At 33.2% G+C, this 13,958-nt stretch overlaps 1 protein-coding gene across 2 annotated transcripts; it reads left to right on the top strand.

Moving 5' to 3' along the window:
- The first annotated feature begins 9,248 nt into the window (after window positions 1–9,248).
- On the top strand, window positions 9,249–12,943 carry LOC118032030 (UPF0481 protein At3g47200-like). Of its 2 annotated transcripts, none has more exons than XM_035036586.2 (2): window positions 9,249–9,362; window positions 11,427–12,943. In XM_035036586.2, the coding sequence occupies exons 1-2, from the start codon at window positions 9,274–9,276 to the stop codon at window positions 12,796–12,798; spliced, it is 1,461 nt and encodes a 486-aa protein (XP_034892477.2). In that variant the 5' UTR covers window positions 9,249–9,273; the 3' UTR covers window positions 12,799–12,943. The 2 variants fall into 2 exon arrangements, with proteins under 2 accessions (XP_034892477.2, XP_073266571.1); XM_073410470.1 differs by having other exon boundaries at window positions 9,269–9,532.
- Window positions 12,944–13,958: the final 1,015 nt, after the last annotated feature.

Genomic DNA, 13,958 nt, shown 5'->3' with positions numbered 1-13,958 from the left:
AAGATGGTGTTTGGTGATAAAGATAGCAACTTGAAGCAGAAAGAAGAGAATTGGGATCAGTTAATTAAAGAGAAGGGACTTGAATTGATAAATGTAAGCTTTTGTTGTAGGTTCTTGAGTATCTTTAATTAATATTGATTGGTGATTAAAGGGTTTCTTTTTTTTCTCTTGATCAGGTTTTGGAGGGTATATCTTGTGAAATTCATGTTCAAGAACCTTACTTTTCACTCTTTGAAAGGTATTATTTTTGTTTCTTTGATATGGGGTTTTCCCATGTTTTTTGGCTTTTAATTTTTTTTTGGATTGTCTGTTGTTTATGTGGTTTCAAGACATGTTCTTTTAGTAATCTGGGTTGTGTGTATAGATGGGAGGAAAACAATCGAAGGAAGATGTGCTACTGGTGATTACATAAGGTAGATGATTTGCCATATGGTTTAAGTACACCATCATGAATATTTGCAAGTTAATGATTGTGCAATCTTTAAAGAACTCTGTGCTAGAAAGTGGGTGAATGTCTGTTGTAGTAGCTTATATTTGGCTTGTTTTGCTGCTGTTAGAATTGAGCCGGGTGATTTGATTCTCGTTAACAAAATTGTGGTACTTAAAGTGGAGGTGAGACCACATTTATAAGTTAAATTCATTTATTTATATTTCCAGTCTGGCCTATAAAACAATTTTATCTATTTCCAGGATGTTTGCAGATATGCTTCATTTTCGAAGATGTTGCAAGCTGAGAATCTCGAGAAGGTCCTTCCTGGTGTTAAAACTGTTGAAGAAGGTAAACCTTGTTTTGTGTTGATGTTTAGTCTTTGCGGTCAAAATGATGTTCTTAGTTGAGGCATTGCAATGATGAGTTGCTAGAATTAAGTTGTCATGCCTCTTAAGCACAAGTAATGCTGGGAGTTAATTAAACTCCAAGACTTTATTTAACTTGTTAAGTATAGGGGGTAGGGTTCTTTTATTTGTGCATAACAGTTAATTGGGTTGTAAACTTCTAAAATGTTCTGGTTTGCATTTCTGGAAGAATCTTTACAATACACTCTTTGCTCCAAGTAATCTTTTTAAATTCTTTGCATTGTTTTGGAATGAGAGATGTATTTGAAAAAACTGTTACTTGCGATTGTTTTCTTTGAATTTATAAGGTCTGAATTGTATAACAGTTATGATTTGATGGCAAGCCAGGTGTCAAGATTTATAGGAAGTTTTATACAGAAGAAAAGGAAATGTCTAATGGTGTCCTTGTGTTTCAAAACTGGCTGCCCAGCCATACCTTTCTTTGGCTAGCATACTGTTTGTGAGTTTTTCCTGAACTCTTGTGATTCCTATGTTTTATTGCGTGAGACTTAAGCCTGATATGTATGTGACATAATATATATCATGCGCATCATGTTTAGAAATAGTCATAGATGAACAAAGACAATATGGACTGAAAATAATAAACTAAGACATCGTCGTCGTCATGATTATGAGCATCTTTAGTATCGATTGAAGACAGTTTGATTGAAACTTTTTATGTACATGGGTTAGGACTTTGTTGAGAGGACTGAAAAGTTATATTGAACTGGACAAATATCCAACGATCCTTCTAAAATAGTGTGTTGTCTTTTATTCTAGTTTTGGCAAGTTTTGATTCAGACTTTTATGCTTTACCTTTCTTTTTTGTGTTTCAGACTATGTTTTTTTTTTCTTTCAACTTGCTGGCACTAGCTATTATAACACACCCTCTCGGTTACTATATATATATAAGGATGAGAAGTCGTAGATTGAACTGCATTCTCAATCCAAAGAAATTGAATAGCATAACTTATTACTTAGGAGTATTTCTTGCACAATTTTAACTTATGTTCCTTCTTGATCATGATCTCTTAATGAAGGAGAAAGGACGGGATTTAAAAGTTTAGAAATTATGCTATGCATACAAATAAATTATATTATATTTTTAGTTGCATTATTGTGTTTAGTGATGAGCAGTGAAGTACAAGTCTCGAGAATATTAAACAATTGGACAAGAATGAAGAGATATTATGATATTGACATTTTTTTTTAATGATTTTGACAGGATGCTAACAAGGCAAGCGCTTCAAATTATAATGGTTTTGGGACTCGAACGGAAGATATTATGATATTGACAAACGTAGAATGGGAACTTCGAAATATTTGGCTACATCTGGAAGGATTAAAGGAGTTGCCCCCTCAAAAGGACCGGGCTGATGAATGCTGTATCTACACGGTTCCCAACTCACTTCGAGTCAGAAATCCGGAAGCCTACACTCCACAGCTGATTTCAATAGGTCCTTTTCACCACAATGATGAAAGACTAGAGGCCATGGAAACGCTGAAAAGAAAATATCAAGGAGAGTTCCTAAAAAGGAATGACATGGATGAGAAGAAATTTATGGATTTTCTAAGAAGAATTCAGAAAAAAGAAGAGAGTATCCGACTCTGTTATTCAGGGAGCTTCGGAATCCAAACAGAACGTTTTGTAAAGATGATCGTGCTGGATGCTGTCTTCATCATTGAGTTTTTGAAGCATTCATATGATGATGACTTTCCTCAAAATCTTGATACCAGGATGATATCTTGCATAGGAGAAGACTTGATGCTACTTGAAAACCAACTACCTTTCTCCGTTATCGACTCTATATATAGCGAGTTTTATCACCCTCGCCAAGATGAACCAAACATTCCTTTTCTTGATCTTACCACCCGTCATTTTGAAAATTACCCATTTGCACAAGAGCCAGAATCCACACCACCGACAGATGCAAGGCATTTAGAATCCACACCACCGAGGCATTTCACTGATTTACTAATGAAATTAATGTTGAAAGGAGCTGCCCTCGGGCGAGAAAATCGCTCTAAGCCTATCAAGCTGAAATATAGCGCCGTCACGCTTCGCAAAGGAGGAGTGAAGTTTCAGGTCTCCGAAGACAAGTGTTTGCTCAACGTGCATTTTGAGAACGGAGTGTTGAAGATACCACTCTTGGAAGTTGATGATTCCTTCGAACGTTTTGTACGAAATGTCACGGCCTGGGAGCAGCTCTACAAACCGGGTGAAGCTTACATCAGCAACTACTTTAAGTTTATGGACCATCTTATTGACAGGGCAGAAGACGTGGCTTTGCTAGCTGAAGAGGGAATTATTAAGAACTGGCTAGGTGATGACGCCGCAGTTTCAAAGTTGATGAACAACCTTAGCCAACGTAGTGAAAAAACTTCTTATTATAGTGATATCTGTCAAACGCTGAATGCCTACTATGAGAACCCCTGGAACCGTAGAAAGGCAACCTTGAAACTCGTATATTTCAGCAATCTTTGGAGAGGTACGGGAACTGTTGCTGCAGCTTTCCTTCTAATCCTCACTTTGATACAGACTATAACTTCCCTGAAATCGTCATTCTAGGATTAAATCTTGTTTAGTTTTATTAATCCTACGCAATAATTGATGGGTTTGTTATTGTTGTATTCCTTAGAAATTGTTGTCTTCATCTAGTTCAAAGCTTGCGTAGTTCTAATGTAGCTATTTCTTGTTGTATTGTCCTGAAACTGATCCTGTACTTGTTCCCTGTGTGCTGTCCTTTCCTCTCAAAGCTCTCTTCTTTTAAGCTCTTCTTCTGATTAAATAAAGCTGAAGAATGCATGATCTCAATTTTCACTTGATCATGGCGACTGTGAAGCCTTAAATCCTAAAACTAGTCGAATTATGCCAAGTAAATACCACAAGTCAAAATCGGCATTTCCAGATTCATAAGCTATCGACCGCACAACCAGGATTTCCTGAAGAACTTCCATCAATGTCAATTTCATTGCATCCTGCGGAGGACCTAACCATGAAACCGAACAGTTTTCTAATGAACAACTAGGTTCGAACCCCTCTTTTGCAACCAAAGAAAAAAAAAACATACTGTGGTTTCTCTGGGTCAATCTTGTTGCTCTCCGTGACAAGCATTTTGATCCGTGATTCCTTGACGCCATGCTCATTCATCAACCACAGCTCAAAACTGTCGTCGTCGTCAAGACCACAAGAATAGATGGAGTTTTCATAAACTCCAATTTCTATATCCCAGCAATAGTTATCCAGAGAGTGAGAATGATCTAAATTTCTCGTTTCCAAGATCAAATGCACATATTACAGAATCAATGTTAATGGTTTCATAACGATCAACTAACATCCATAAATGAACATGGCAAAAGAAGGCCAACAATCTGGGTAGCCATGACAGCCGAGGACTTTTCCATTACTTCTCTAGGTGCCAGTCTCTCGATTATGAATACCTTAGCATGGAATTCAGAAGAATCTATTGACTCATAAACTCTAATAACCTTACCAATTTATGTGGTTAATTTGTACACGATCCATGGCCTCTATAAATTTATTTGTACCTCTGTAATATAATGTTTCCAAAAATTTCAATGTCACCCTAAACTAATAATAAAACCCCAATCCCTTTTGAGAGCCGAATGCCTCTCATCTCTACCGTAGGCGTCGAAGAAGAATAATAATAAAAAAAGCCCACAAAAAAGAAGAAAAAAACATGAATGAAGTTTTAAACAACCCGTATTTTGAATTTTCTTTTTTTAAAAAAGGTTTTCAAATTTGTTTTAGATATTACTGCACATTGAAGATTGGAGATAAATTTTTTAAAAAATATATATTAAAAAAGATCAGATTTTTCTTTTTGTTAGTTACCATGTGTTTAATATTAATGTGTAAAAATACTTTTTAAAAAGTGTTTTTTATTTAAAATTACATTAAAACAATTTTTTTCAGATTTTTTATATCAAAACCATTAAAAATCACTAAAAACAATATCAATTTGATATTTTTACAAGTTAAACACATTTTTTAAAAACGTACTAGAACAAAAATAAAAATAAACAATTTTTTAATCTTTTTAAATTTATAAGATAATGTTTAGTTGTTGTCCTGAGACAAAAAAAACATAAACAAAGGAGATAAAAAAAAAAAATACAGAGATAAAATTTTGTTTGATAGTAATGTACACGATAAATTGATCATTTCTGTATTCTATTTGGTTATGGTAGATAAGATAAAATAAAATATTAAAAAATCTATTTTACCTTGTCAAATGTATTTTTTTTTTTTTTACTTTAGTTTTTTTTTAGTGTTGAAATTAATAATATTATAATAACAATAATTATAAAATTAGAACTGATTTTGATAAAATGACCCGAGGCTTGGATTGATCCGAGTTTAAGATAAAATAGAGGAAGGATACACTTGGTTGTTCAAAAACCCAAGTAAAAAATCTATGGACTTTTTGAAGAAAAATTAATCAAAACAAGGTTGCTTTGATATTAAAAAAATAAATTAGGTCAGTTAATTTGACCCTCCTAACTTGTGACCTCAACCTTGTCTCGGATTGACTATCGAGCTAGATTTTAAAATTATAATAATAATCATTTTTATCTATATATTGACTTGAGTCAAGTCGTATTGACTGTTCTAGCAAAAGATACAAGACACATTTTATTATGAATTTGAAAATAAAATTATTATTTTGCACCTCAATCAAGTAACATTTAGTCTAGCTTAGAAAGGTAACATGGTATTTTTTTTATATGAATAATGAAAATATTAAAATGCTTTTAGAGACCAAATAAAAAAAAATACATGCCTTCAACCCAGGGCTATTTTCAGTTTTTTTTATATATATATATTTGAATGTATAGTAATATTACTTAAATTCCTTTTTAAATCAATCAGATAAAAATCATTGATCAAGGGGTATTTATGCCTTTTTTCAAGTTTTTTTTTTCGAAAGCATTATTTTATTTTAACTAAAAGCATGCGTAGTTCTAATGTAGCTATTTCTTGGTGTATTGTCCTGAAACTGATCCTGTACTTGTTCCCTTTGTGCTGTCCTTTCCTCTCAAAGCTCTCTTCTTTTAAGCTCTTCTTCTGATTAAATAAAGCTGAAGAATGCATCATCTCAATTTTCACTTGATCATGCCTACTGTGAAGCCTTAAATCCTAAAACTAGTCGAATTATGCCATGTAAATACCACAAGTCAACATCGGCATTTCCAGATTCATAAGCTATCGACCTCACAACCAGGATTTCCTGAAGAACTTCCATCAATGTCAATTTCATTGCATCCTGCGGAGGACCTAACCATGAAACCGAACAGTTTTCTAATGAACAACTAGGTTCGAACCCCTCTTTTGCAACCAAAGAAAAAAAAAAAACATACTGTGGTTACTCTGGGTCAATCTTGTTGCTCTCCATGACAAGCATTTTGATCCGTGATTCCTTGACGCCATGCTCATTCCTTGGCGGCTATGTATTAGGTTTCACTAATAATCTGATTCATTTTCCAAACTACAAGCAAAATATTTGACATTCAGAATGCGAATCCAAACTACAAGCAAAATATTTGACATTCAGAATGCGAATCCCAAGATTATCATCAGCAGAAGGTAAATAAAGTGCATTGCCCTGCTTAAAAAACCTGAAGCAGCACAAACAAGAGCCTGGTAAGACCTGATAATTTCATTGAATAAGGTTTTGACACTTGAAGTGGGCTTTAAACAAGAGAGTTTTTTTCTCTGAATTCAACAAGTTAATGCGGGGAATATGCAGCCTATGAATAGAACAAGTGTGTACGTACAAATTTATTACCTTTGATTGGGGAGAAGCCTTTCTCTCTGAGAGCATAGAGTTGCTTGAATCCTATGTAACCAATTGCACTCACAGTAGCATACATTACAACTGGAAGACCAACATCTTCCCCAGCTTGGATGGAGAAAGGAGCAAAAGGATCTGAAACAATGGAAGTAACAGGAGGATTGTTCTCGGACACAGTGTTTCGGAGCCTCACAAGAAGATCTTTAAAGGGTGCTAAAAAATTCTTGTTCAAGGCGACACAAAGAGAAGGTATGGTCTTGGGTGGCATCGATATCTGAAGGAGGAAGACCATCAGGAATGGTTTCAAAATGAACGCCAGGCAGGTTATCAATGGCAACAGGTCCTCATGACCGAAGGATACGTTTGTGATTGAATTCTGTGTTGACAAATGTTATGTGCAAGCCTTTACAGTGAAGAAGCTTTGCGAATTTAAGCATGGCCTTTATATCTCTCACTCAATTCCCTTCTTCCTGGGTTGATCACCAATGTTCACTCATCAACGTACTTTATAGCTGGAAAACACCCCCCACCCCTCAATTATTCTTATATTTGTGTCATTTTCCATGAGATTACAAGAATATCCCTAATTTTAGCTTGTCTTTTAAAAGTATGTTTGTAATTATTTTTTAAATTAGTTTTTTATATTAAAATAATATTTTTTTATAAAAAATAATTATTTTAAAATTAACGTATCAAAATAATTCAAAACATAAAAAAAATAAATTTTTCATAAAAAAATTATTATTATTAAAAATACAGGATATATAACTATCGTTTCCATGCAAGCTCTCCTAGTCGCATAAATGAATGAAATTACTTAGCCTAATTGATCTCTTCATTTAAGAAGATCAATGAAATTAGAAACTTGGAAATTGTTTGGCTATCTAATCACGAAGTCAATCGTGCTGAAGATTAATCAACATTTTAACTACTTCCTTGAAAAAATCACTTCATCCCTGTCCCAGTCCCCCTTATTTCACTTGAGAACTGTGGAAAAAAGCTAGAGAGGCAGAAAATATCTAAGACATATTCATTTCTGGCCACTTCTCATATAATCATTGAAGCCAAGAGGGTCTACTTACAGCTATGGGAATTGAATGTAGGGCCGAAATGTCTTTCACGTTTTTTTTTTGGAAAATAAAATATAAAAATACAAAATAAATATATTTAAAATAATTTTATTATGAATTTATATATTCTTACAACAAAAAAATATATTTTTTATTTTTTAAATTTCGAAACAGTATCCAATGACTAATTGCTGGCTATACTGGCATAACAAGGGTTTATACAATAAGGCACGACAACATTTATGCTTAGGATCCCAATGATTAGTGGTTTTCGAATATAATTTAAAAAGACCATGAAAATATACTATGTCACTGATGCATAAGGTATCTGTAATTAATATCTTAGAAAAAAAAAAAAAAAACTATGAGTAACTTTTCTAAGATTGACTTGATTGTAAAAAATACTTGCTTTATTTTAAAAATTTTAGATTTTCAATTTTAAAGTTAACAATAAAGAATTATTAAGTTTTTTTTAATGCACTGTGAAGACTTTTTTTTTTTCTAAAATCATTCAAATAAAAAGCTTAATTTAAAGTGATGTTAAAATTAACTTTAAAATGCTTTTTACAGTGGAATAAAAATTAAAAAAAATAATGAAAAAAAAAAATTAGTATAGATACATACTAGTCACATGCCAGCACTCTGGTACTCTCTCTCACTGACTTTTAGAAATAGGTATTTACTAGATTTTTTTTCTCGTGGCATGCCATTGATGAAGTCAAATTTATTTTAACATAAAAAGATAATTAGATAATGATTACTTGAGTTAATATGAGATATAAAATTATAATATTTAATAAAATAAAAGGTGAAAAAAACTTATAAATCTCAAAGATCAATATCCTAATTTCAAATGATAAAATTAAAAAAAAAACTTTAAAGAAAAAAATTTAAGTCAGCACGAGTTCACTAAACCTACCCAACACTCACAACATTAGATCAGGATAAAAAAAATATATTTTTTTAGAAATGATTTAGAAAAAAGATAGCAGATAAATTAAAAAAAATATTAAAAAAAAAAATTTGAGTCACCCAAAGTTAACTTATAACTAATCTGAAACTCAAGATAACCCCATAGAAATAAAAGATATAAAAAATAAAAAAAGTTTAAGGCCCAATAATCTAATGTTAAATGATAAAATAAAATAAAAACATTGAAAAAAAAATTTCGAGCCAACCTAAGTTAATTTACTAATCTGCAACTCAAGATATCTCATAAAAAAATAAAAAAAATAAAATTAAAATTAAAAGCTCAAGGCTTAATAATTTAATATCAAATTATAAAATTAAAATTTTTTTTATAAAAAACTACTCTTCGAAACTAGTGACATGGTTGGATAAAAATAATCATATAATTTAACAATAAAATAAAACAGGAGAAAGGGAAAACCTATCTCAATAATTAAAAAAAAAGTAAAAATAGTATTTTCTTAAAAAAATAAATTATCCATTGACTTGACTAGTAAATATATTTGCCTTTGTATTATTGTCGTGATTTGTAATCACCAGTCCTTGCTTATATATTTGGCCCAAGCCCTGTTGATAAGAGCAGGATGCCATACAAGGAGAGAGAGAGGCTGCAACAGGAAAGAGGCCGGCTGCTGCTTGGGATCATAGCTGTCCGATCATCGATCTCTCCAAGGTCAGCCCTGGTTTACTAGTTTTTTTCTTTTTCTTTTCTTTTTTAATACAGAGAGAGAGAGAGAGAGAGAGAGAGCGAGAGCGCTTAGACCGGAGAGAAGTCCTCTAGATTTTGATCAGGCGAAATGCTGATGCTGGTAACTCGGTACCGGTTCACTACTTAAACAACAGGTTCTTTCTACTCTGTTACTTACACGTTCCGAATCTAGTTCTGTTCTTCATTAAAAAGCTTAGCTACATGTAGAATTATGTCTGTACGTGGGAGACGATATTTCACAAATCGTTGAAGTTTGTTTCTTGCTCAGGCTTTCTTGCCTGTATATATGAGGCATTTTAATTTTTTGCAAAAGATTTTTTTTACAGCTCATTCACTTAGTTATCATTTAGTTTTACATCATTTATTTATTTTTATATATGTTAATTTTTTTTTTAATTTAGTATTAAATTTAACAGTTTTATCAACAAAAATTTCTGTCGGTATTTAAACTCATAATCTGTTGGTAAGTATTTTACCAATAGGCTCATGAATGAAAATAGTTTGTCAAAAAAACTCTCTTTTGTAATTTCTAGTCTATTAGTGAGTCTGTCAGTGATAAATTGACCAACGGATTTACAGACAAACAAAGCATACCAAAAAAAGTTCACATGTTTTATTTCGTTGGTATTTTTCATACAGTATGAACATGTGAATTTTTTACGGGTGCTCTAACTAGAAACCATTCAATAAGCAGGAAAATCATTGATAATTCACATAAAAACTGCTTTCATAAGAAAATTATGTTTTCTCGATACATTATAAGTCAAAGCCCTGGATTATTATAATTGCATTAACTCATCAATCAACGATCGAAAATAAATATCTATATTCTAACACAGACTATTAGGATTAAGTATGACCGTAGATAAAAATATAAATTCCAACCTCATACACATTTTCGATAACAAGTTATAAATAGTAAGTATCACTGGGTAACAAAAATAAAGAGCATCAAATGACCAGAGATTGAATTTGTTTGTACATAACCCAAAAAACACGTTCCTTAATTCAATTAAAAACTGAGGATATACATTATTAAAATGTTTACAAGCTTCATCATTAGAAGGGTGTCACATCACTTCATTCACTGCATCGTATGATTAATACCATGTCATGTGCTCAATAGTCTTTAGTGGCATGAATCCTTCTTTTGTTAGTTTGTTAGTTTTTGGTTTATACCAAAAATACTCACATGAACCCCACCCCACTTTTTTTAAATATATTGCAATGACAATGGTATTTATCTAGCTGTATAGCATATTAAATTAAAATGGTTCTTTACAAATTCATAGTTTTTGTATTATCTTAACACCGGCTTTACCGAAAAGTATATTGAACTGGACAAATATCCAACGATCCTTCTAAAATAGTGTGTTGTCTTTTATTCTAGTTTTGGCAAGTTTTGATTCAGACTTTCATGCTTTACCTTTCTTTTTTGTGTTTCAGACTATCTTTTTTTCTTTCAACTTGCTGGCACTAGCTATTATAACACACCCTCTCGGTTACTATATATATATATATATATAAGGATGAGAAGTCGTAGATTGAACTGCATTCTCAATCCAAAGAAATTGAATAGCATAACTTATTACTTAGGAGTGTTTCATGCACAATTTTAACTTATGTTCCTTCTTGATCATGACCTCTTAATGAAGCAGAAAGGACGGGATTTAAAAGTTTAGAAATTATGCTATGCATCCAAATAAATTATATTATATTTTTAGTTGCATTATTGTGTTTAGTGATGAGCAGTGAAGTACAAGTCTCGAGAATATTAAACAATTGGACAAGAATGAAGAGAGTAATTATCACATTTTATACAAGAAATTTATACGATTTTCTTATAGCATCGCTCTTAAGATTTACATGTTGGCAAAAAGTGCTTTAATATTGTGAAATAATAAAGAAATTGCTATATTATTTTTGTTAAAATATATCTCAAAAGTGCCTTATTCTGGAAAAAATAACACTCAAAATTGAACAATATACCTGCCATTCATTCTTGGTTTTGTTTTGTTACCGATCCAGAATGGGAAAGGATAAATTTACTGCAAGTGATTCAAACATGAAAAATGATGTAGAAAGCGCAAGTGCATCGACTATTGAAGAGGACAGGGCAAGTGCTTCAGACATTGATGACGATACAAACTATGGGATAGAAATGATTTGGAGCCCAGATTGGAGGGTCACTTGGGGATATCTGAAAGGATTAATAAAGGAGGTGCCCACTCAAAAGGACCGGGCTGGTGAATGCTGTATCTACAGGGTTCCCAACTCACTTCGAGACAGAAATCCGGAAGCCTTCTCTCCACAACTGATTTCAATAGGTCCTTTTCACTGCGATCATGAAAGAGGACAGTCCATGAAGCATATATATCTACGAGAGTTCCTTAAAAGGAATGCCATGGATGATAAGCTATTTACAAATTTTCTAAGAAGAATTCAGAAAAAAGAAAAGAGTATCCGACTCTGTTATTCAGCGAGCTTCTTCACCTATACACAAGAATTTGTAGAGATGATCGTGCTGGATGCTGTCTTCATCATTGAGTTTTTGAAGGATTCATATGATGATGCCTTTCCTCAAACTGTTGATACCAGGATGATATCTTGCATAGGAGAAGACTTGATGCTACCTGAAAACCAACTACCTTTCTCCGTTATCGACTCTATATATAGCGAGTTTTATCAAGATGAACAAAACATTACTTTTCTTAATCTTGCCACCCGTCATTTTGGAAAGTACCCATTTGCACAAGGGCCAGAATCCACACCACCGACAGATGCAAGGCATTTCACTGATTTACTAATGAAATTAATGTTGAAAGGAGCCCTCAAGCGAGACAATTGCTCTAAGCCTCCTATCAAGCTGAAATATAGCGCCGTCACGCTTCGCAAAGGAGGAGTGAAGTTTCAGGTCTCCAAAGACAAGTGTTTGTTCAACGTACATTTTAAGAACGGAGTGTTGAAAATACCACTCTTGGAAGTTGATGATTCCTTGGAACGTTTTGTACGAAATGTCATGGCCTGGGAGTACTGCTCCAAACCGAGTGAAGCTCACATGATCAGCAACTACTTTAAGTTTATGGACCATCTTATTGACAGGGCAGAAGACGTGGCTTTGCTAGCTGAAGAGGGAATTATTAAGAACTGGCTAGGTGATGACGCCGCAGTTTCAAAGTTGATCAACAACCTTAGCCAACGTAGTGAAAAAACTTGTTATTATAGTGATATCTGCCAAACGCTGAATGACTACTATGAGGACCCCTGGAACCGTAGAAGGGCAACCTTGGAACTTGTTTATTTCAGCAATCTTTGGAGAGGTACGGCAACTGTTGCTGCAGCTTTCCTTCTAATCCTCACTTTGATACAGACTATAACTTCCCTGAAATCGTCATTCTAGGATTAAATCTTGTTTAGTTTTATTAATCCCACACAATAATTGATGGGATTGTTATTGTTGTATTCCTTGGAAATTGTTGTTTTAATTTTAGTTCAAAGCTTGCGCAGTTCTAAATGTAGCTATTTCATGTTGTATTGTCCTGAAACTGATCCTGTACTTGTTCCCTGTGTGATGTCCTTTCCTCTCAAAGCTCTCTTCTTTTAAGCTCTTCTTCTGATTAAATAAAGCTGAAGAATGCATGATCTCAATTTTCACTTGATCATGGCGACTGTGAAGCCTTAAATCCTAAAACTAGTCGAATTATGGATTTCCAGATTCATAAGCTATCGACCTCACAACCAGGATTTCCTGAAGAACTTCCATCAATGTCAATTTCATTGCATCCTGCGGAGGACCTAACCACGAAACCGAACAAGTTTTTCTAATGAACAACTAGGTTAGAACCCCTCTTTTGCAACCAAATAAAAAAAAACATCCTGTGGTTTCTCTGGGTCAATCTTGTTGCTCTCCATGACAAGCATTTTGATCCGTGATTCCTTGACGCCATGCTCATTCATCAACCATAGCTCAAAACTGTCGCCGTCGTCAAGACCACAAGAATAGATGGAGTTTTCATAAACTCTAATTTCTATATCCCAGCAATAGTTATCCAGAGAGTGAGAATGATCTAAATTTCTCGTTTCCAAGATCAAATGCACATATTACAGAATCAATGTTAATGGTTTCATAACGATCAACTAACATCCATAAATGAAGATGGCAAAAGAAGGCTAATAATCTGGGTAGCCATGACAGCCAAGGACTTTTCCAGTACTTCTCTAGGTGCCAGTCTCTCGATTATGAATACCTTAGCATGGAATTCAGAAGAATCTATTGACTCATAAACTCTAATAACCTTAACAATTTATGTGGTTAATTTATACACGATCCATGGCCTTTATAAATTTATTTGTACCTCTATAATATAAAGTTTCCAAAAATTTCAATGTCACCCTAAACTAATAATAAAACCCCAAACCCTTTTGAGAGCCGAATGCCTCTCATCTCTACCGTAGGCGTCGAAGAAGAATAATAAAAAAAAAAGCACCCAAAAAAAGAAGAAAAAACCATGAATGGAGTTTTAAACAACCCATATTTTGAATTTTCTTTTTTTAAAAAGG

This window comes from Populus alba, chromosome 7 (assembly GCF_005239225.2).
Source record: "Populus alba chromosome 7, ASM523922v2, whole genome shotgun sequence".
NCBI classification, from domain to species: domain Eukaryota; kingdom Viridiplantae; phylum Streptophyta; class Magnoliopsida; order Malpighiales; family Salicaceae; genus Populus; species Populus alba.
This window is presented reverse-complemented; position numbering and strand designations above follow the sequence as displayed.

Coding starts and splice junctions, on each gene's coding strand:
- LOC118032030 (XM_035036586.2), top strand. CDS start 9,274: ATGCCATACAAGGAGAGAGAGAGGCTGCAACAGGAAAGAGGCCGGCTG. Junction 9,363..11,426: donor CGATCATCGATCTCTCCAAG/GTCAGCCCTGGT, acceptor TTACCGATCCAG/AATGGGAAAGGATAAATTTA.